Here is a 23730-nt window from a genome sequence, read left to right on the forward strand (position 1 = left end):
ATGTAGCAGCTCTAGATCTTGTGTTATCCTGATTGTGTTTCCACAATACTCAAATTGTTTCTTTCTGACTGCTTGAAGTATTCTCTCCTTGATCTGGGAACTCTGGCATTTGGCAACAATATTCCTAGGAGTTTTCTTTTGGGGATCTTTCTGGGGAGGTGATCTGTGGATTCTTTCAATTTCTATTTTACCCTCTGGATCTAGAGTATCAGGGCACTTCTCCTTGATAATTTCTTGAAAGATGATATCTAGGCTCTTTTTTTGATCATGGCTTTCAGGTAGTCCAATAATTTTTAAATTATGTCTCCTGGATGTATTTTCCAGGTCAGTGGTTTTTCCAGGGAGATATTTCACATTGTCTTCCCTTTTTTCATTCCTTTGGTTCTGTTTGATTATATCTTGATTTCTCGTAAAGTCGCTAGCTTCTACTTGCTCCGATCTAATTTATAAGGTAGTATTTTCTTCAGTGGTCTTTTACCTCCTTTTCCGTCTGGTTAATTCTGCCTTTTAAGGCATTCTTCTCCTCATTGGCTTTTTGGAGCTCTTTTGTCATTTGAGTTAGTCTACTTTTTAAGGTGTTATTTCCTTCACTATTTTTTTGGGTCTCTTCTAGCAAGTCATTGACTTGTTTTTCGTGGTTTTCTCACATCACTCTCATTTCTCTTCCCAATTTTTCCTCTACTTCTCTTACTTGCTTTTCCAAGTCTTTTTTGAGCTCTTCCATGGCCTGAGACCAATTCATATTTTTCTGGAAGTCTTTTGATGTAGGATCTTTGACTTTGTTGACTTCTTCTGGCTGTATATTTTGCTTTTCTTTTGTCATCAAAAAAAGATTCCAAAGTCTGAGTCTGAATCTGAGTCTGTTTTTGCTGCCTGTTCATGTTCCCAGCCAACTACTTGACCCTTTAGCTTTTTGTCGGGGTGTGACTGCTTTTAGAGTAGAGAGTACTTTGTCCCATGCTTGAGGGGCTGCACTGCTATTTTCAGAGCTACTTCTACACAGCAAGCTCTGCCACACCAGTGTTCCTTTTCCCCCAAGAACCACCAATCAGGATTGTGGCCCAGATCCAGGTAGGGCAAAGCAAGCTCTGCACTCCAGCTCAGATCCGCCACTTAATTCCTCCCACCAGGTGGGCCTGGGGCCAGAAGGCACTGCAGCTGGAGCTCTGGAAGCAGCCTCCAAGCTGTACCACCTCCGCTGCCCCCGGGGTGGTGGCCAACTGGGAACTCCTTTCACTCTGTCCCAGCAGCTTTCCCCACTAACCTTCTCTGTTGTCTTTGGCATTTGTGGGTTGAGAAGTCTGGCAACTGCCACAGCTCACTGATTCGTGACGCTACGCCTGTTCCTCCCGGCTCCAGGTCTGGTTGGTTTTGGCGCGGCCCACGTTGGGTTCTGCTCCACTCCACTCCCAGCTCCATACAATAGACCCTTCCCAGCAACCATCCAGGCTGTCCTAGGCTGGAGCCCTCCTTCCCTCTGCCATTTCATGGGTTCTGCAGTTCTAGAATTTGTTCAGAGCCATTTTTATAGGTATTTGGAGGGACCTGGGGGGGGAGCTTAAGCAAGTCCCTGCTTTCCAGCTGCCATCTTGGCTCTGCCCCCCATGTTGGTATTCTTAATAGCAATGAGTGAATGATACCAGAAGACATAAGGAAGCTACAAGTAATATTAGGAAGGATAAGTGAAATGAGATCACTTCACCAGAGAAAGGCTAACAAAAGAGATGAAAGCATTAATTCCACTGTGTAGTCAAAAGGACCTAAAAAAATGACATTTCTTAAAACAATTGGTCATCTTGTTTTCCGGTTTTATGATAAATATAAATAATCATATCACTGTGAATATACCTTGATGATCAACTATCATCCGACATAGAGGATAAAGAAGTTTGAAAGACTTAGCCAATAATCTCCAAATTAAGTCAGGTTATACTTTGATTACTTATGACTTCAATGTGCAAAATGGGCACAAGGGAAGACAGCAAAAATGATGTTGAAAAAAACATAGTTCTGGATCAAGGAATGAAAAAGTCCAAAAAGTATCAGACTTCTACAAGTGCATGCACATGTGCCAACACATACACACACACACACACACACACACACACACACACACACACACACACACACACACAAACCCCTGTATCTTTTTTTGTCTACACCTGTGATTTCTTCAGTGTAGGGAGCTCTCCCAATGAGGAAACACTCTCTACCCACGTAAATTGACAACTTATTCTACAACTTAGTTTGTAAAACTGGCCTACAGCACCAAGAAATTAAGTGGATGTCAAAAGTGAGATATGAATCTAGGTCACCCTAACTCCAAGATTCTTTCCACTGGGAGAGAAGAGAGAAAAGCACAGAGAGAAGAGGAAGGAGGTGGATAAAGGAGGGGAGAGAAGACAAAAAACCAAAATTCTCAAAAACATTAGGAAAATTGACCAAAATAATAAAAATGGACCTGTTACTTAATATGGAAATAGCTGTAAACATAGCTATTATCCCAAGTAAAGCAGCACAATTGAACTGTGGAAGAAGAGAAACAGTAGCTTTAGTCAATAGCTCCAATAAAAACACCAGTCTCTGACCTACCTTGAGTGTACCTGTGGATAGAATTAGAGGGAGAGAGAAAACAATTTTGGGAACCAGGCTGAACCCCACCCCCATGAAGGGACTGGGATAAGGTTACCTGGTAAAGCAGGTATAGCCTCCCTCATAGTTTACTTTCTTTCAGAAACATGACTTTCCCTTTTAAGCAACTCACATGCACCTTGTTCCTAAAGGTATGGATTTTTTTTTCAAGCCCTGTGCCAGGCTGTCAGGGATATAAGGAAAGCTCATTTGCTTAACCACCAGAAGAAGTCCTTTTTTGTTTAAATTGACTCATGTCTTGTTCACCCTGATACTTAATAGCTTGTTTGTTTGTTTTTTCTTTCTCTGCCTCTTATGCACTATCATCTCAGTGAAACTTGTGGTTGACTAACTTACAGCCAAATTGCTGTGGAGACTCCAACGTGGATTTACAAATCCACAATAATATAAAAATGCTTCCCTTTGAGTTTCCTATTTCTAAAGGAATGGGTCACTCCTCTTAGCCATCAGAGGGGAAGAAGAAAGTGACTGCTTTCCCTTTTATCCCTCTATGCCTCTGTAAAAAGGACAGGTAAGGGCAAAGAGTAAATGAGGGCAAATAAGTGGAGAGCATCAGGTAGATTTTGACTTTTTTTTAATATGTCACCTTTCATTTTTTTTTCCCTTTTGAAATCTTTTTTTATTTTTTTTTCAATTAACAAGCATTTGTTTTCTCTACTCCCCTCACCCACACCAGAAAAAAATGGAAAACAAAAATAAAACTCTCATAACAAGTATATGCATACCAAATGTAAGAGTTTTATTTTGGGGGTTTTTTGGTACCCATTGTGTTTATTTTTGTACCCATTCTGGATATGTTCCCCACCCCACCCCCCACTGTTAGCTGCTAATGACTAGTATCTCAGTTCTCTTTTACCACTTAATATCAATTAGCATTTACAAAGGGATGTTTGCTTTGAAGTTATAGGAAGAACCGAAGTACAAACATTTCTCCTCAACACCCATAACACCTCCATCTCTTGGGGAGAGGAGGCTCAGACTTAACGTAGTTTCTACAGAGTCCCACCAAGTTCACATCCAAATGAAGCACCTTTGCTGGATGGGATCTCAGCTACCACTAGCCTGAGTCATTCCTTGCTCCTTGGGGCATTGATTCTGAGCCAGCTATAAAACCTCACTAGAACTCAACTCCCAAACTCTCAGATTCCTAGGCTCCTAGAAGGCTTGTTCTCTAGATATTTCAAAATTCATAGGTTGTAGACTCCAGCTTCCTTCACCTAAAACAAAAGAGCAGATATTGGGACAAGTGAAGAACTGAGACCTGTAATTCACAGGATCATTTGTCAGCCCCAGATAAGAGAAAGCCCCAGGCTTCTGTCCTTAACCATGTTATCTCTCCTCCAGTGTCATATAGCAGGAAAAAATTAGCCAAAGAGAAGCAGCCAAACCAAAAGAAAGAGGCCAATGGAAACTAATGCCTTTTTAATGCCCCCTCCCCCAGATCTAGCTCTGCTGCCATAGTCAGTTCAAAGGCTGTGCAGTCATTCAGCATGAACTTAGCATCTCTAAACCAGTTATATGTCTACATATGCTCCAAAATCTCCATGGTACTCCCATTACACCTCATCGAGACTCTCCTGAATCTGAGAAAATACATCTGAAATACTCAGTGAATGATCATACGAACCAGTTCCCATTACAAAGGTATTTCTCTATCATATATCTATCTCAAAATTAGATCATTACAAATCTTGGAAAACAATCTTGGAGCAGAAAAAAAGAGATAAAAGGAAATGATGCTAAATTTGATTCCAGGACTGTTTTTTCCTCTGGCCTGGATTTTTAATGATTTGAGGGTCCCATGTTCTTTTCATCATATTTTATACTGAGAGGCAAGCAACAATAAAGGTTTGTTTACGTGTCCATGCAATTGAGTTTCCTCTTCTTGCTTGGCTTTTTTGGAAAAAAATAAGGTCATGAATGTATAATTAAACTCAAGTTGTATATGTTGTTTAGAAAGGAAGAAACTGGGAAAGTATATAACAGGTGTTGAGATTAAACATTCCCTAGACACTGAAAGCTAAGGTAAAACCTTTCTGACAAACATCTGAGTCAAAGAAATGTTCATCTCTCATTCTTAATCTCTTCCATTTTTATTGCCATCTGCACTGTCATTACAATCTGGCAATATATTTTCCCATTGTTTCCATGCAGAATATAATCACGACTAAGGCAGCACAGAGAAAATAATGTACTGTGGAAATCCTGGCATATTATGCTGTGTTTTCAAATGAAATAATATCTGTAAAGCACTTAGTACAGTACCTGGCACGTAGTAGGCTCCTAATAAATGTTTGTTACCTTCCCCTCCCCCCTTCCCTTTTTTAAAGTGCTTTCCCTCATATGCAAAGATGCTGCTACCCACCTACCATCAGTAGTCAAGTCTGATTTATTTTCCCAAGAGCAGTGATAGAGGAGAGATCTGCAGAAATATATCCCCAAACTGTCACCCAATCCCTTTCATGACAGAGTATTGGGAGGATCACACAGCTAGCTAGTATTAAGGATATAGTCTTTGATCATGGAATAGAGAAAAGTGAGCTGGTCCAATAATGTCACACAAACCAATAACCTTGGCCTCATCACACTATGACCTGCTAATATTTTGCAAACATTGGGATAATAGACATTCATGGTCCTGTATCAACAGGATAAGCAATAGGTTGGCCGAAGTCTGATGAATTTGTCTCCTACAGCAGATCCAAGAGAAAATCTTGTAAGCTTTAGCAGGGTCACGAAACTTTGTTGGTGGGGAAAGGGCACAAATAAATGAAATTACAGACCTTTGACATGATTAAAGAAGTGGCATTGCATTCAGTTTTAATCTTTGGTGCAAGGGTGAAAATAAGCACAATAGAAAAAAAACAAGAAAAAATTGCATCCTTATTATATGGTATCTTGAAGCAGCATGGGTCCAAACTGACATTATGGGCCCAAAGACAGTAGTTTCTTTTCAAACTCAAGGTGCATATGTTTAGAGTTTGCCTCTTCTGGTCATGTTACTAATTACCCAGCTCCTGGCTCCCCCTTGGTATTTACAGGGGAAATGTCTGACAGCCCCCAGAAAGTAGTCTATGAGGCTTTTAGAGGCTGAGAAGGGAGCACCATGCAAGGGAATTAGAAATAGGTAAGGCTGTCTTTTGATAAAATAGGGATTTTCAGTAGCGATCTCAGACAGCCATAAATCCCTTCTTTAGGAGAACTATATACAGTATCCAATATTAACCAATGGCTTTTGTGGGGGGAAAATAAGGTCATGAGTGTATCATTAAACTAGAGTTGTATATATTGTTTAGAAAGGAAGAAACTGGGAAAATATAACCAATGGGAGGGCTAAAAACTGTACTGAAGGAGTTCTAATAGAGAGTTGATTTCAACAATAGTCCTCTCTCACTTAGCTATTGATTGGCTGGGGGGGTGTAAAGGAAGGGTGTTTATCACTTGTATGTATATTATGGAGAAAGCAGTGGAGGTTTCCATTGAAAGTTTCTGCCTACAATTGGATCAGTCATAATAACCATAGCGGGAAGTAGGTATTTTCCAGTTTGAGGGTGACATCTATTTTCTCCTTGAAAATTAATCCCTGTAATATCATTATGTCTGTACTTTTTCCACACCCTTAAGCAGATGGTATTTGTATAGGTTTTTAAGAGTATACATAAGAAGAGGAATGTGACGGTATAGAGGATAGAGAGCTGCAATATACATTGCAGAACAGTTACCAATCTGCATTAGGGGATGGAGTTGCCTCATCAGAATTCCCTACACCTGTGAAATTACAGGTTTGGCCAAAAAAAAAAAAAGGTGTATGTAGGATTTTCTGTTATTGTATCCTGGATGTTTCTTCCAGTAAGTATGACTAGGCACCTTTGAGTCTAAGGACCATTCCATGTGGTTCGTTGTTCAAAAGAGACACATGGAATGGAAGTACCCATGCTCAAATCCTATCCCTCATACCCACGTGACCTTGGGCAATTCAGTTGGCCTTCTTAGTCCTCAGTTTTTTCATATGTAAAATGAAGAGTTTGTGCTAAATAGCTCCTAAGGTAACTTCCAGCTCTGGATCTATGGTCCTACAGCCTTTCTAATCAAAGTTAAGAAAAGAGCCCAAAGGGTCATTCATTGTCCTATAACTACCGGGAAGGATGTGTTAAGACTACCACAATGGCCCTTGATTTCTCAGTGTTCTCTCGTCAACCTCATTGTCCTTCCTCAAAAGTAATTCAGAAGTTCCCTAAAAACCCATCCTATCCCCAGTGAATGGAGAAATGCATCTATTTCCCAAAGGCCTTATCAATCTCAGATGTAATGCCTGTAATTAGCAGAGTTTCCCCTCCTATTGTGCATTCCATCCACTTCCATAGATTTTTCCTGGGGTTCTTATAGACTAAATGTAAAATAAAACCTGCTACTTCATTAGCCAACATATTCATCAAGCCAAGGCTTCCACATCATCAAGCCAAAAGGTTTTTACTTTTTTTCTCCTGGCCAGAAGGGCCTTTTGTTTGGATGAAAGTTGTCCCTAGAGACATCTGTGCTAAGCCTCTCCTTTCTAGCCCTCCAAATGGGTGGTGAACTTCATTCTAATTTCTTTTCTCATTCTGGTACTAGGAATCCTAGACTGCATTTGTTTCACTGATCTTAGTGCAAATGTGTGCTGCACCGTTCTATCAACTACCCAGGAGCAAGGGAGGCTGCCAGCAGCTGAATTAGTTACCATATTTATTTCTTGCAAAAACAAGTAGTCCACTGGATCTGGCATCTTATCTCAGGACACACTGTCTAGCTGCATTTACCACACTGCTAGAAAGGTGAATTCAAAGGAATAGATCTGGGTGTCTGAGAAAGGTGAATCCCAGAGGAGGAAAGAACTGAAATCAATTTACTTACTTTATAACCATTTAATGCAAAGGATGTTGGAACCTAACAAATACACCAAACCAATTACAGTACCTGAGAACTCTGTTAAAAGTGAGAGGAAGATTAAGAATCCTAGGCAATAGGCCCTTGTCACTATAATTAGACCTAAAGGCACAATGCCTGTCTAATAGAACTTGTAAAGGATTGTCACTTGTCATACCCCCGGAGTCTTTTAACCTTCACCTGCTTTGTGCTCCAATGTAGAGTCTGAAAAGCATTTATGACAAGACCCTTTTTACTGAATCGCCTCTCTCGGTCTCTTGATCAGGTTACAGACATAAAGGAGAAGCTGAAGTTGTCCAAAAAGTTCTGGTCTGCTTTACCGTACACCATCTGCAAGGATGAGCGAGTGACAGCTGGCACGTCAAATGAAGAGGAGTGTTGGAATGGGCACAGCAAATCCAGGTGAGGACCACTTTGCCATTAGCACCAACATGGGAATTTCCTATCCAGCCTTGGAACGCTCACCTGGCACTGCTTCTGAGACTTGTTTACAGGGCCATTTCAGAAAAGGAAATAGTGGGTGGAAGAACAAGTTGTCACTCAGTGACAGCTGTTAGCATTGACAGGTTTGATGGGGACCTAGGAGCACTTAGTCTCAAGGTGCCATTAAACTTGGAATCCTTGTTCTGAATGTTAAAAATCTCAGGATGAGAATGGGTGATGACAGATGACAGATTACAGACATTCTGAGATCTCAAAGAAGCCCCTTCAATGTCCTCTTAATGACTCTTAGATGGGGAAACTGTTTTTATTCCTGGTTAAATTTGCATGTCATATTTTTATCCTCAAGTGGAGAAGAAAATGAAAATTCAACTTTAATTTTTTTCCCTTTGCAAGATAACTGAGTTATTCATTGGGGGTGTAATGTCGATGAGCAGGGGACATCACAGGCACAGTGTTCTGACAGCCACTGTTCCCTGTGAAGGCCTGTCTGAATCACCCGGTAGCAGGCTTTGATTTTAATCTGCTTTATGTGATTCTTAATGCCACAGACACTATTTGACAAGGGTCTTGCTCAGTTCAGCTGTTGAAATGTTTGGATTGTTCTCCATTGAGTGGAACAACTGATTGGTACAGGAGCTTAGGAGCTGGCGAGTAGGGCAAGTCTCTGAGAGTGTTGTCTAGGCTGGTCACTTGACAGGTAGGGCTGCAGGTGGTTTGAGCAGCTGGTAGGATGGGCTGAGTAGGAGTTGGGGGTGGGTGGGATTTGTCAGCAGGTGGAGAAGTTAGGAGGGGAATCTGTTCTGAGACTTTGATGGGTTAGCTGCAGGTGTGTGGAGCAGATGTGGTCCAAGGGAAATGAGAAAAGGAGGCCAAAGTTGACTTCAGAAGCAGCTGCAAGAGATTAGTTGAGGAGTGGGAGGGGATGCGGAAGGGGGAGACTCAGGTCCTCATTAAGACTTTTTTCTTGTGTTGCTGAGTTGCATTTTCAAGCCTCCTGTGTTAATGATCTTGTAAACATTATGAGGAAGAGCTTAGTAAAGTGAAAACCAGACAACTGTGGAGACAACTGGGATCTTCTCAGGTTCCCTAAATATTGAAACCTTCTCTACTAAGCCCTCATCTTAGTGTTGTGGGCTAGGCAACACCAAATGTTATTGGCATGTCTCCCTAAAACACGCTGTAATTGTTTACCTAACTACCTACCTGTTATCAAGCAGACCTTTGGAGACTGAGGTCAGCAAATCTGACAATGCATTAACAGCTTCTAAGGTGTCTTTTCCTAATGACTGTTCAGAAAGAAAGTGCAACTGGGTTTCCAGATGGCTTAATGAATAAAGATGTTAATTTCTCCGGCTGCTACAGTTGCCCATCTGTGTTTACCTAGCAGCCTTTGGTAAACTTAGGGATGTGTTGTGCACTGTATTCCTGGGTTTTAGAACATGTGCAAGTTCTTATATAAGGAAAATACCAAAATATTTCAAAAACTGTATTGCATCTGATAAATGAATAAGGAAGACTCAGGAGGAAATAAAAAAAATGAAATGGTAGAAATACAGGAAACCTGGTCGATATTTCATTTAATCTAACACATCCATTTCAGAGACATATTTATTAGAGACTCTTTTATCTAAAGTATGCCTAACAGGGCATATGCTGGAGCCAGCTTGTACCAGCCGATAAGAGCTGATTATTACATTTTCCATGTATGCATTGCCTCAGAAATCTAAAAACACTACAAATCAGGACTTGAGTCATTTTGCTGATTGTCTAGCTTAAGAAGGTGATGACTAAAATGTTAATAATGCAGGTTAAACTTAAAATGGGTTGTATGTTTTCAGAGAGCCAGTTGTTAAACATATATATATATATAAACCTATGTAGGTAGCTATGAACATATATGTCTCTACATAAATACCTATGTTTATGATGCCATATAGTATATAAGCATATGTGCACATATAAATTACATGAATAATTATGTATTAAATGTAATTATTGGCTGACAAATGACATGGTAGACAGGGTACTGGACTTGTAATCCAGAAGACCTAAATTCAAATCCAGCCTCAAACAACTAGCCAACTCCGTGATCTAAGAAGCTAAGTCTCTCAGCTTCTATCAGCCCCACTTTCCTCACCTATAAAGTAGGGATAACAATAGTAATTATCCCAGAAGGTCATTGTGATGATCAAATGAGTTAATATACATAAAGTGCTTTGTAAACTAGGAAGTACTAAATAAATTCTAATTATATTATTATTATCGCACATTCTATATAAATTATGTATTCCTATATTCAGTATAGGAAAAAATAAAGAGCACATTTAAAGCTTGTGGTAAAACCTGAAAATGAAAATTAATGGTTTAGAATAGAAGTTGGGAAATGTTAACAAAGCAGTGGCTGTCATAAAAGGAGAATGGAGAAGGCAGAATTCAAAAGTATAATGATGAAATAAGAATTTTTGGAACAAAGTTAAGACAGGGCAAAATTGGAAGGAGAGATAAGGTTGCTACTAACAAAGACAAGTGACCTGGAACACAGAATTTGACCTCCCAGAAAAACATGAATAAACAACCCATATCTCATACTTCAATAAATCATAAAAGGATATTGCCAGGAAGCATTGAAAACAGGGGCCAACAGAATTCTTAGGCTGTCAGAGAAAAGAATCCTAGATATGATTTATCTAGTAATATTGTCATCAAGCTGCAGATCTTCCAAGACAAAGAGAAGATACTGTAAGCAGCCAGGAAGAAACAACTCACATACCAAAGAATTGTCATTTGAATTATCTAATAATACTCATCAACACTATAAAAATTAAAGGAAAAACCAGGATATGATAGGACAAGAAGTAAATGTACATGACTTGCATCCAGCAATAACATATCCTACAAAATTATCTCATGGGGAAAATGACTTTTTAACAGACTTGATGACTTGCAAGCATTCTTTTTAAGAAAGCCAGAGCTGGGAAGAGTTTGTAAAGTGAAAATGCAACCTACTCAAGAAACTGAATCCAAACTTCACAGAACAAATCCTTTTATAATCCTCTTTTTTGACATAGCCAGTGTGGGAATTTGTTGGACTAAATATGAATATTTATTACAAGATTTTTGTTCTTTTTTTCTGAATTGGGGGGTCAAAGTGAGAAAGAAAAAAATCCTCTTAATAAAAGGATTTGTTCTGTGAAGTTTGGATTCAGTCAAGGGGGCACACTTGACCTAGAGGGCCACATATGGCCTTGAGGCAGCAGGATTCCTTCCCCTATGAATTAATAACAATAAGACATGCAAATTAAAACAATCTATCAAATTGCTAGAGATAATAAAATATGGAGATGGTAAATGTCAGAGAGGAATTAAAGCGTACTACTATATTCTTGGTGGAGTTATGGACTGGTACAAATGATCTGGAAAACAAACTATAATTCTATAAGAAAAACCAATAAAATGCTTTCATCTTTCGACCAAGTGATGCCACTACTAAGTACCAGTAGGAGATGATGCCAAGAGGTTTTAAGATAAAGATGATGAAAGAAGAGAGAACTCACCCAGGAATATTATTGTTGATTTCAATACTGTTCCCAGACAAGAAGTGGAAAGTGGCTGGGGTTGGTTATATCAATAACCAGGCAGAGGGGTGGCCAGAGTACATGTAGATAGCTTGAGAATATTGTGGTAGGCCCAAAGGTACCCAGATATGATTAAACTCTCACCAGTAAGGATCACAGAAGTCCTAGTGAAAACTAGAATGCTACATAGCTGGAAGGAGGTACAAGGTAGCAAAACATAAAGGTGCATCCTCGTGACTCTGGGGGTGCCTAGACATGGTCAACTCTCACTAATAATGAGCACAATGCCCCAGGGCAGTAATATAAAATACACCGTACAAATAACTTTTCATACATATACACATATATATACACACACATATACCAATATACATATATATATGTATATATGTTTGTGTATATGTCTATGTGCATATATACATATATGTTATATATATTTGCATATCTTATACTAGTTCTTTTTATAGTAGCCCCATCATTTGGGGCTGAATGAATTATGCTATATGAATGTTATAGAATACTATGGTGTGATAAGAAATGAAAAGGATAGTTTCAAAGAAACCCAGAAAGGCTTAGATGAACTGATGCAGACTAAAGTGAGGAAAACACAGGAGAACAATTTCTACCATAACAACAACACTGTAAAAGACAAACAATTTTGAAACACCTGATAACTCTGATCAGTAGAATGACCAATCGTGATTTGTGCAGAGGACCAATAACGAAGCATGCTGCCCAGCTTCTGACAGACAGATGATAGACTTGACATACAGAGTAAGACCTACATTTTTTTGACATAGCCAGTGTGGGAATTTGTTGGACTAAATATGAATATTTATTACAAGATTTTTGTTCTTTTTTTCTGAATTGGGGGGTCAAAGTGAGAAAGAAAAAAATAAATGCTTCTTAATTAAAAAAACAAAGAAAAAATTAACTTTTCAAAAAAAGAAAAGCCTCTTACATGGTATGGGATTTGAGCAAAATCTTAAAGGAAACCAAGGGAAAAGGGGCATAGCATTTCAGACATGAGGGGACAGCCAGTGTAAAAGGTTTGAAGACAGGAATAGCCTCAGTGTTTCATATAGTGCACGACTTATAGTAGTAAATGCTTATTAAATGCTTTTTCATTCATTTATTCATTCATGCAGAGACAGAAAACAGAAAGTCTCTTCCCTCAAGTAGTTTACAATCTACCAAGAGGACACAAAACATACACAGCTAGGTAATTCTAGTGAGTAGAAAATTTGCACATATATGTGGGTTTTTTTTTAATAGATACATTCTACACCCTCCACCTTTGCAAACTAAGGCAAGATAGAAAGGCAAGAAGAAAAATTTGGTGTTATTGTTGTGTTTGTCCTTCATTCTCAAAGAGGACCATGACATCAGGGAAATGATGACATGACTTGCAGTTGACTTTGATTTGAGTGAGGGAGGACTGTACAAAATCACCAGCCTCGCTTTCTCCTCCAGAGCCATCTGGGTCCAGTGCCCAGATATTCCTCAGGATGACTGGAGATGGCCCAGGATGCATTAGGAGACCTTGACCCTTTTAAGCTAAGGTCTTTTCAAGTTCTTGCTTCGAGTGAGGTAACACCCATTCAGTGAATAGGCCTCTTTTGCCCCTGAAATAAGGGGGCCCTATGCCCTATGTTTTGGCGGTGTTGCATGTTGCTTCAGAGGTTACATGGATAGGTGATGACACAAGGAGGTGAGAGGCAAGAGAGAAAGTAGGTGCTCTACCAGCTGGTACCAAAACAAAAGAGAGAGAGAGAGAGAGAGTAGACACATTGGTAAGAGTAATATCTAACATTTATATAGGACATTGAGGTTTGCAAAGCACATATACAGCGATTATCTGATTTGATCCTAACAACAATCCTGTGAGGTAGGCACTGTTATCAAAACCATTTTATAGATGAGGAAACTGAGTCACAAAGAAGTTGAGACTTGTCCACAGTCATACAATTCCTATGTATCTGAGGTGGAATCTAAACCCAGGTTTCCCTGACTACAAGTCTAGGTCTCTATTCACTGCCTCTCTATAAACAGGATTAACTTATAAATCCAGATCACTCCACTGTCACTGAGAAAAAGTAGTAAGGACTTCCTCCCCCCTACCCCTTAAATGTGTTCCCATCAAGCTTCATGTGTCCTTTTTAGCCCTTTCTCTCCCTTCAAGGCTGCAATTTTAACCTAATTTCACCTAAATAAATACTTTAGCAAGGTCAGTACACTCAATGCAGTTTACTTCAGGCCTCATACCTCCCTCGAGATAGCTGTGAGTACAGGTAATGTGTCACAAGTTGTCCCAATAATGAACAAATCTGGCTTAAGTCTTATTTCAAGCAAGAAATCTGACATGGAAAATAAGACCACATAGCCATCAAATGTAATGGATAAATTCCACACCAACTTCTGCCCTCAAATGGGCAAAGGTCAAGTGAACGAGAACTTTTCATGCAATGGATGACTGTCTCACCTCGGCCCACTACCAGAGGGTGAAAGAATAACTAAAGTGAAGGATTTCCTTAGAATTAACTTCAATTGTCTATCAGATTCCTCACCAGAAAGCGGCAGAGGGAGGACATTTTCAGCAACCAAGAGGAAAGCGATGTGAAATGCCGCTTCTGTAACTCCCATTTTTCACTTACCTAAATAACTTCCTAAGAGAAAATGGGAGAAAGACGATGCAACACTCTGACTCAACTCAGACAAATGGGAATTGAAAGGAAGCTAGTAAGTAATGGTGGAAAAATCAATAATAATCTAGAAGGCCAAAGGAAAAAAATTAAAGACTTGTGGTGCATGTTACAAATCTGAGACTTCTGAAGTTCCCAGGGTGAACCTAGAGACCTTAGGAGTACATTTTCAGTCATTTATCATCTAAAGGAAAGGTATTTTCTACAGCCCGGTGGCAGGAATGAGTTGTCTATAGAAAGTCAGGGAAGAATGATTAGATCTAAGGCAGAAAAGCATAGGCATAGAAAGAAATAAAACTTTTTCTATGGTTAGCATATAAGGGTTAGAACTCTTTGTCAGTCCATTTAAGGGGGGCCGTAATAGTGGCATTTTGTTAAGCCTTTATCTTTCTACACATCCAAAGGCTTCTCTGCTCTTTTTGAGAATGTAGCCATTTTAAGTTCTATTATCTCTATTTTCTTTAAGAGGTTTCTTTTTTCCCCCTCATCACAGAAAGGCTTGTTCTGAACTCAAAAGACCTAAAAGAGAAGGGGCCATGAGAAGAACTGAAAAGAAAACCATTTTTAGGGCTGATTTCCATCAGCATGCACGTCACATAATAAGGCAGAAATGATTTCATGGAGAAACCGTTTCTTGAGTCAAGAATTTCTAGACCCACTACTATGAAAGATACAAAACAGTTTTCTACTTTTCTGCCTTGTTCACTCATCTCTAAGCCAGTCAACAATCGCAAGTATTTAGTTTAGCATTTGCTATGCATTTTCTTGAATGCTATTTGGAAAAAAGTACTTAAAGAGTGAGCTCAAGACCAAGATCCATTAGGCCAATCAGAAAAGAACTCTTTTTCTGCAAGTCTCTCCATGATATTTCCATATTGAGTCATCCTTTATAAAAACAATGACATCACTAGAGTCAACCTCCCCTAGGCTGGAAGGAAATGCTGTTAAGTTGGAAGAAATAGGATACATAGAAAAATCTGGAAAATAAATAAATTATTGATTTAGCAACTAAAAACACCTCAAAACAACAAACCAGGTTGTGCTTCACTAAAATTGTTCAATATAAATGAGTCATATAATGTATTATGATAATAAAGCTGTGAAGGGTTGTGACTATTTACTAAGTTTGTGTATTTGAATTAAGATCCTTACTGTTTTAATTGCAGACTAGATTCCAAAGTACTGAAAAATATTCAGAGTTCTCTTGAACCATATGCTGTAAAGGATTTGCCACACCTAGCAAACCTTTGGAAGGTGGGCCATCCTTCTAAGATCATTGTTGGCAATCTTTTAAAAGTGAAACTCAAATCACCTTCACTGAATTTGGAGTCAGAGGGCTTGGGTTCAAATCCTAGCTGTAACCCAACCAATAGCTATGTAACCCTGGATAAGCCACTCAGACTCTCTGAGCCTTGGTTTCCTCATCTGTAAAATGGAGATAATGATATTCACATTACCTACCTCACAGGGTTGTTATCAAGAAAGGAACTATGAACCCCAAAAGACTATATGAACATGAATTACTATTACTATAAATTATGCTTCCACCAAACAAATCTTCCATATAGATCAGGTCATGTCATACTTCCACTTAACAATTGCCATTGAGTCCCTGTGACCTGCTGAGTAAAGTTTGAATCCATTTCCCAGGCTTTCAAGCCCCTCCCCCTCATAATCTAACATCACCTATATTTCAAAGAGAACTTTTAATATTTTATTTTAACAATTATGTGTAAAAACAGTTTTTGACATTCATTTTTTTTAAATTTTGAGTTCCAAATTCTCTCCTTTTCTCCTTCCCTTCCCTCTTCAATGAGGAGGCAAGTAGTTTTTTATAGATATACATACACAATCAAGCAAAACACATTTTCATATTAGTCATGTTGTAAAGGAAAATACAGAGCAAGAAAAAAAAGAAAGTAAAAAAAAAGTATGCTTCAGTTTGCATTCAGACTCTATCAGTTCTTTCTCTGGAGGTGGAAAGCATTTTTTATCATATGTCCTTCAGAATTGTCTTAGATCATCATTTTGCTGAGAATAGCTAAGTTATTCACAGCTGATCATCGTATAACATTGTTGTTACTGCATACACTGTTCTGGTTCTGCTCACTTCACTCTGAATCAGTTCATGTAAGTCTTTCCAGGCTTTTCTGAAATCATCCTACTTGTCATTTCTTATAGCACAATAGCATTCCATTATAGTCTTATACCACAGCTTGTTCAGCTATTCCTCAATTGATGGGCATACCCTCAACGTCCAATTCTTTGCCACCACAAAAAGAACTCTAATAAATATTTGGTCAATATAAAACTATTTCCCTTTTTTATAATCTCTTTGGGATACAGACCTAGTAGTGGTATTGCTGGATCAAAGGATATGTATAGTTTTATAACCCTTTCTGCATAGTTCCAAATTACTCTCCAAAATGGTTGGATCAGTTTACAACTCAACCAACAGTGCTTTAGTGTCCCAATTTTCCAATATGCCCTCCAACATTTGTCATTTTCCTTTTCTGTCATATTGTCAATCTTATAGATTATACCCCATAGTTGTTTTAAATCACATTTCTCTCATCAATAGTGATTTAGATCATTTTTTCATATAATTATATTCAGTTTCTAAAAACTGCCTCTTCACATCCTCTGATCATTTATCAATTAGGGAATGACTTGTATTCTTATAAATTTGACTCAGTTCTCTATATATTTAAGAAACTGGGCCTTTATCAGAGAAATTTGCTGTAAAATTTTCTTCACAGCTATGATTACTGTGTATTTCCCTCCATCCTATTTTCCCCTGTTTATCCTCTCTTTCTCTCTCTCCTTTTATCCTATCCCTCCTTAAAAGTGTTTTGCATCTGACCATCACATCTCCCAATTCTCCCTCCCTTCTATAAGCCCCCCTCGCAGCCTTCTCTTACATCCTTTCCCTTCTACTTGCTCATAGGGTAAGACAGATTTTTACACCCAACTGAGTAAGTATGTTATTCTCTCTTTGAGCCCATTCCAATAAGAATAAGGTTCAAGCATTGAATGTCAGCCCCCATCTTCCCCTCCATTGTAAGAACTCTTTTGTACCTTTTCATAAGAGATAATGTACCCCATTGTACCTCTCCCTTCTCCCTTCTCCCAGTATATCCCTCTTTCTCACTTCTTCATTTGTTTAGGTACCATCCCATCATAGTCAATTCACATCCATACCTTCTGTCTATGCATATTCCTTGTAATCACCCTAATAATGATAAAATTCGTAGGAGTTATAAGTATCATCTTCCCATATAGGAATGTAAACAGTGTAACCTCATTGAATCCTTTATGATTTCTCTTTCCTGTTTACCTTTTTATGCTTCCCTTGAGTCTCCTATTTGAAAGTCTCTTTAGCTCTGGTCTTTTCATCACTAATATATGAAAGTCCTTTATTTCATTAAATATCTGTTTTTTCCCCTGAAAGATTATACTCAGGTTTGCTGGGAATGTGATTCTTGGTTGTAAACCTAGCTCATTTGCCCTCTGGGATATCATGTTCCAAGACTTCTGCTCTTTTAAAGTGGAGGCTAATAAATTTTATGCTACCCTGACTGTGGCTCCACAATATTTGAATTGTTTCTTTCTGGCTGCAATATTTTCTCCTGAATGTGGGAACTCTGGAATTTGGCTTTCCTGGGAGTTTTCATTTTGGGATCTCTTTCAAGAGGTGATCAGTGGATTCTTTCCATTTCTGTTTTACCCTCTGGTTCTAGGATGTCAAGGAAGTTTTCCTTAATAATTTTTTTGAAAGATCATGTCTAAGCTCTTTTTTGAACATGGCTTTCAGGTAAGTCCAATAATTCCTAAATTCTATCTCCTTGATCTATTTTCCAAGCGAATTGTTTTCACATTTTCTCCTATTTTTTCATTCTTTTGATTTGATTTTGGTATTTCTTGATGTCTCATGGAGTCATTAGTTTTCACTTGCCCAATTCTAATTTTTAAGGAATTGTTTTCTTTAGTGATCTTTTGTGCCTCTTTTTCCTTTTGTTCGATTCTGCTTTTTAAGGAGTTCTCTTCAGTGGATTTTTGTGTCTCTTTAATCATTTGGCCTATTCTGCTTTCTAAAGTGATGTTTTCTTCAGTATTTTTTGTGTCTCCTTTACCAAGGTATTGATTCTTTTTTATGATTTTCTTGCATCACTCTCATTTATTTTCCCAATTTTTCCTCTACCCCTCTTATTTGATTTTGAGAAATCCTTTCTTGAGTTCTCCTGGCAATTTTTTTTTTTTGTCCTGAGACCAGTTCATATTTTTCTTTAAGACTTTGGATGTCACTATTTTGAATTTATTATTGTCTTCTTCTGAGTTCTCTGTCACCATAGTAACTTTCTATGGTCAGGTTCATTTATTGTTGTTTACTCATTTTTTCCAGCCTATTCCTTGACTTTTAACTTTATGTTAAAGTTGGGCTCTGCTCCCAAAGTGGAGAAGGTATTGTCCCAAGCTTCAGATTTTTTGTGCTTCAGAGCTAGTCTTCAGAGCTAGTTCTGGAGGTCTAATGTGGTCACTGCTCTCCTGGCCCATGCGCTGGTCTGTGAGCTACTACAAGCACTTTTTTCCATGCTGGAACTGTGACCAAGGACCCTGCTCCTGCCAGTATTCCTTCTCACCCTGGGACTGTGACCCAGAATGATCTATAGACAATACAATAGAGTCTTGCTACCAGTGCCATCAAAGAATTCCCTGTAATCTCCTTCTGACCAGTTGTTTGATCCCTTACTATGTGTGGGCTGAGAGCTCCAGAAGCCACTGCTGCTGCTGAATGAGTTGCCCCCAGGGCCTGTATTGGACTGTACTCCACTCTTGCCTCAATGAGACAGATCTTTCATGCCAACTTTCTACGTTGCCTTGGGCTAGAAAATTGTTTCACCCCATCCTTTTGTTGGTTCTGCCACTTTAGAATTCATTTTGAGGCATTGTTTTAATGTTGTTTGGAAGGGAATTTAGGAGAGCTCAGGAAAGTCCCTGCCTTTACTACCCTCCTATCACCTATATTTTACTCCATCCCCCTACAAACTGTGCTTCAGTCAAACTGAACTACTTGTTATCCCCCAAACATATCCTGTCCTTTCCTATCTCTCTGTCTTCTAGCATGCTGATTCAAGGGCTGAAATACTCTCCTCCCATGGGGCAAATACCACTTCTACCAAGAAGTTTTCCCTGATTCCTTGGTTTGTAACTTCTCTTGTGCACTTATTATGTATGACTCTTTATTATAGTTGTTTACTGTTCTATTAACTTCCTACTAAACTGTGAGCTAACTCCCCAAAAGTCAGGAATACTGTCTAAGCACCCAGTCTGGTGATAAATAGATACATGCATACATATGTACATGCTTGAATTCATTCATTTTGATAAATATTTAGAGGATTTACTCAACAGTAATAGGAAAGTTTGGAGGTAGGGGAAAAGATAATGAGTTCAGTTTTGGACAGGTTAAGTTTAAGATATCTACTGGATATCAATTTCAAGATGATTCCCTTTGGGTAATATTTTATATTATAGGGAGAAAAGCTGTAAAAACAAAATTTTGGTTATCTAACAATAAAAGGAAACAATGTCTATTCCAAGCATATAAAATATAAAGAGAGATTTAGATTCAATTCAAGTATTAGTTGGAGAACTTCTGAAAGGGTGACAGTTTGGATAAACATTATTTCTGCTTGTCTAGGCAAGATTTTCCTTTTTAACGGCTGAAGGGCTGTGAAAGCATAACTTGCCATTTAAACAAGCCATGTTGAGTGCATTAGACAGGTACAACGGAATGAAGCTATACAACAAATAGGATGGAAATAGTTCACAGACCGTACTACACAATCTACAAGAAGACTGAGAATGCATTTTGCATCTGTGAAACAATTAATTTTGGGCCTGTATAACACCATCTTTCACTACTCAATGTAGCCTGTGATCTACTTTGGAGTCGTGCTTGTCTTATGATCCAGTCAGTCAATAAGCATTCATTAAGCATCTACTATGTGCCAAATACTGTGCTAAGTGCTGGAATAACCAAAAAAAAGGCAAAAAAACAGTCCTTGCCTTCAAAGAGCTTACAATCTAATGGGGAGATAACATGCAAATAAATATATATATATAAACAAACTATGTAAAGGATAAATAGGAAATAATTAAGAGAGGGAAATCACCAGAATTAAGAGGATTAGAGAAAGGTTTTCTATAAAACACGAGATTTTAGTTGGGACTTAAAGAAGCTAGGGAAGTCTTGAGGCAGAGATGAGGAGGGAGAACCTTCCAGGTATGGAAACAACCAGAGAAAATGCCTGGAGCCCAGAGATGGAAAGTCTTATTTGTGGGACAGCCAGGAGGTAAGTGCCTCTGGATTGAAGAGTACATGGTGGGGGGAGTAGAGTATAAGAAGACTAGAAAGGTAGGAGGGGGCTAGGTTTTGAGGAACTTTGAATGAAAAATGGATGACTTCATACTTGATCCTAGAGATGATAGGGACCCCCTGGAATTTGAGTAAGGGAGTGAGATGAGCAGACCTGTGCTTTGGGAAAATCACTTTCATGGCTGAATGGAGAATGGATTGGAGTGGAAAGAGGCTTGAGGCAGGCAGACCCACCAGCAGGCTATTGAAATAGTTCAGGCAAGCAGGATGTAGTAAGGGCCTATACCAGAGTGGTGGCAGTGTCAGGGGAAAAAAGAGGATGTATTTGAGACATGTTGCAAAGCTAAATTGTCAGTCCTTCCATTGAATGGGGGTGATCAGACTGGGATAAGATAAGGAGTGAGAGATAGTAAGGAGTTGAGAATGATATCTAGATTGTGAGCCTGGGGGATTGGGAGAATGGTGGTCCCCTTAATAGTAAAAAGAAAGTTTGGATTACAGAGAGTTTAAGGAGAAAGGTAATGAATTCAGCTGGGACATGTTGAGTTTAAGGTGTCTATTGACTATCCAGTTCAAGAGGTCAACAGAGAGGTTAGCACAGGATAAGTAGATTTGAGAGTTATCAGCATACACATGATCATTAAATCCATGGGAGCTGATGAGGTCTCCAAGTGAACAAGTATCGAAGGAGAAGAGGACCTAGGATAGAGCCCTGTGGGATACCTACAGTTAAAGGGTGTTGTGGATGAGGACCAGAAAAGGAGATGGAAAGAACAGTCTGTTAGGAGGGGAACTGGGAGAAAGTGGTATCCTGAAAAACCTATAGAGAAGACAGTATCTACGAGAAAAGAGTAATCAATCCTGTCAAAGGTTACACAAAGATCAAGAAAAATGATGGTTGAGAAAAGGCCAGTGGATTTCACAGCTAAGAAATTATGGGTAACTTTGGAGAAATTAGTTTCAGTGGAATGATGAGGTCAGAAGCTGGGTTATAGGGAGATAAGAAGTGAGAGGAGAGAAGGTAGAGGCATCTATTCTAAGTGGCCTTCTCAGGGAGTTTAGCCACAAAGGGCAGAAGATATATTAGGATAGTGGAGCGTTTTTTGAGGATGACATATTTGTAGGCAGTAGGGAAGGAGCCACTAGACAGGAAGATTCATAGAATTTCAGTTAAATGGCACCTCAGCAGTCATGTAGTCCAACAACCTGAAAAAAATCCTGACTAAAGCATACCCTACAAGTGATCATCAGGCCTTAGCTTAACCCCTCACACTTGGTAAGGACCCATTCCCTCCTCAGGGCAGCCCCTTCTCCTTTAGCATAACTCTAATTGCCAGGAATATTTTCCTGACATCAAGCATCAGTTTTCCTCTGGACAGTTTTCCCCTGTTCTTCCTCTTTCTGACCTCTGAGAGCAAATAGAACAAGTGTAATTCTTCTTCCACTTGAGTCATTTTAATACCAAAAGATAACCCTCATGTGCCTCTACTCCCCACTCCCACCCCCACCTCAGGACTTCTCCAGACCAATCATCTTTAGCTCCTTTAACCAATTCTCATGTGACACAATCGCCACCTAGCTTGACCAAGCCTGGTACCAAACCTTGACCAATTACCAATAGCCATTAAAATATATGTGTCTCACATCTTATTCCCTCAAGATGTGACTCTGAGTTTTAATGATTAATTGATACTAATAAACTCATAAGAGATCAGTGCTCACTTAGCATGTTAGGACTCGCAGGTAACACAGTTGTGTTTCATTAGGGGCTTTCTGGAAACAGTACCTTAAATGAAAGGATTAATTCTGATGGTAGGAATTTTATATACTGTATTAGGTTAGTGGGCAGAGCTGTAGCTAGGATGGAGAAATGAAGGCCTCATTCCCTGATCCTAAATCTAGAGGTGGCTAGCAACAATTATAGTCCTCTGATGGCACAGGAAAAGGCTGAGCTTAGCCCCTCGTTAAGGGCAGCTAAGTAGATCAGTAGATAGAGCAGCCAGGACTGGAATCAGGAAGACCCATCTTTCTGAGTTCAAATCAGGCCTCAGACCCTTAGTAGCTGTGTGACCCTAGGCAAGTCACTTAACCCTGTTTGCCTCAGTTTCCTTATCTGTAAAATGAGCTAAAGAAGGAAATGGTAAACCATTATCTTTGCTAAGAAAACCCCAAAAGAGGTCACAGAGAGTCAAACATAACTGAAACAACACCTAACAATAACAACAACATGGCATCTAGTTAGCATAAATAGTTAATATAGGGAATTACTAGATGTCAAGCTGGAGTACCTCCTCTCCCTTCCCCGCCCCACCCCAACCTCCAAGGAAACGTCACCTACATCAGTTTTAAGCCATCCTTTGTCTTTCCCTCATGGTGGCCCATCCTAACTGCCTCAGCTGAATGTTCGCTACATGCTACTTGCTCCAGGCCCATTATACGCTAGGTGCAAACTTTCCTAGCTTGGAAAATGCCAATAAAGTAAATGATTGGAGCCTAGGCATGCTTTCTTATGCCCCTGCAGATCACACCATCTGTAGAGCTGACCCTGACAACTAGCATTATTCCATAAAGATTCAGATATTAGCTCTTCCTACACTCTACTTCCTACACTCTACCCCCTCTACCTTAGTATTCACCAGCAACATTTCTACATGATCAGGGAAGGGGGAAAGACTATAATTAAAACTAGATAGGAAAAATCAAAAGATATGCAAGGCAGAGACCAAGATATAACCCACCCCCACGTCCAACATGCTCTTGACAAAGCAGAAGGCCCTTTATAAAAAATGCCAGCCGTGTTTCCAAATCTTTTGGTGCTTCCCCTTCACAAATCACATACGGCGAAAGCTCATTAAGAAGCAAGAATCCCAAGAGGAAAGGGAGACAGTACGCATTCCAGTTTTTCATTTCTTTTGAATGTCTCTCCGCTCTAGGCAGACATGGCTTCAAAAGTAACTGCCTAAGTATCAAAATCAAGCCAGTCCTTTCTCCCTTGCCACCTCTGGCGTACCTCCTCACCAAGCCAGGTGATGCAGTGCAGATGGGATAAAGTCCG

The 23730-nt window shown here is 39.2% G+C and overlaps 1 protein-coding gene across 1 annotated transcript in view; it reads left to right on the plus strand.

Annotated features, from left to right (window-relative positions):
- Nucleotides 1-23730, plus strand: part of LOC118847257 (glypican-6-like) — a 680725-nt gene that overhangs the window by 646553 nt on the left and 10442 nt on the right. Inside the window, exon 8 of the mRNA XM_036755771.1 lies at nucleotides 7841-7977. Within this exon, the coding sequence (XP_036611666.1) occupies nucleotides 7841-7977 (137 nt within the window). The remainder of the gene's footprint in view (nucleotides 1-7840; nucleotides 7978-23730) is intronic.

The sequence above is a fragment of the Trichosurus vulpecula genome, chromosome 4 (assembly GCF_011100635.1).
Source record: "Trichosurus vulpecula isolate mTriVul1 chromosome 4, mTriVul1.pri, whole genome shotgun sequence".
NCBI classification, from domain to species: domain Eukaryota; kingdom Metazoa; phylum Chordata; class Mammalia; order Diprotodontia; family Phalangeridae; genus Trichosurus; species Trichosurus vulpecula.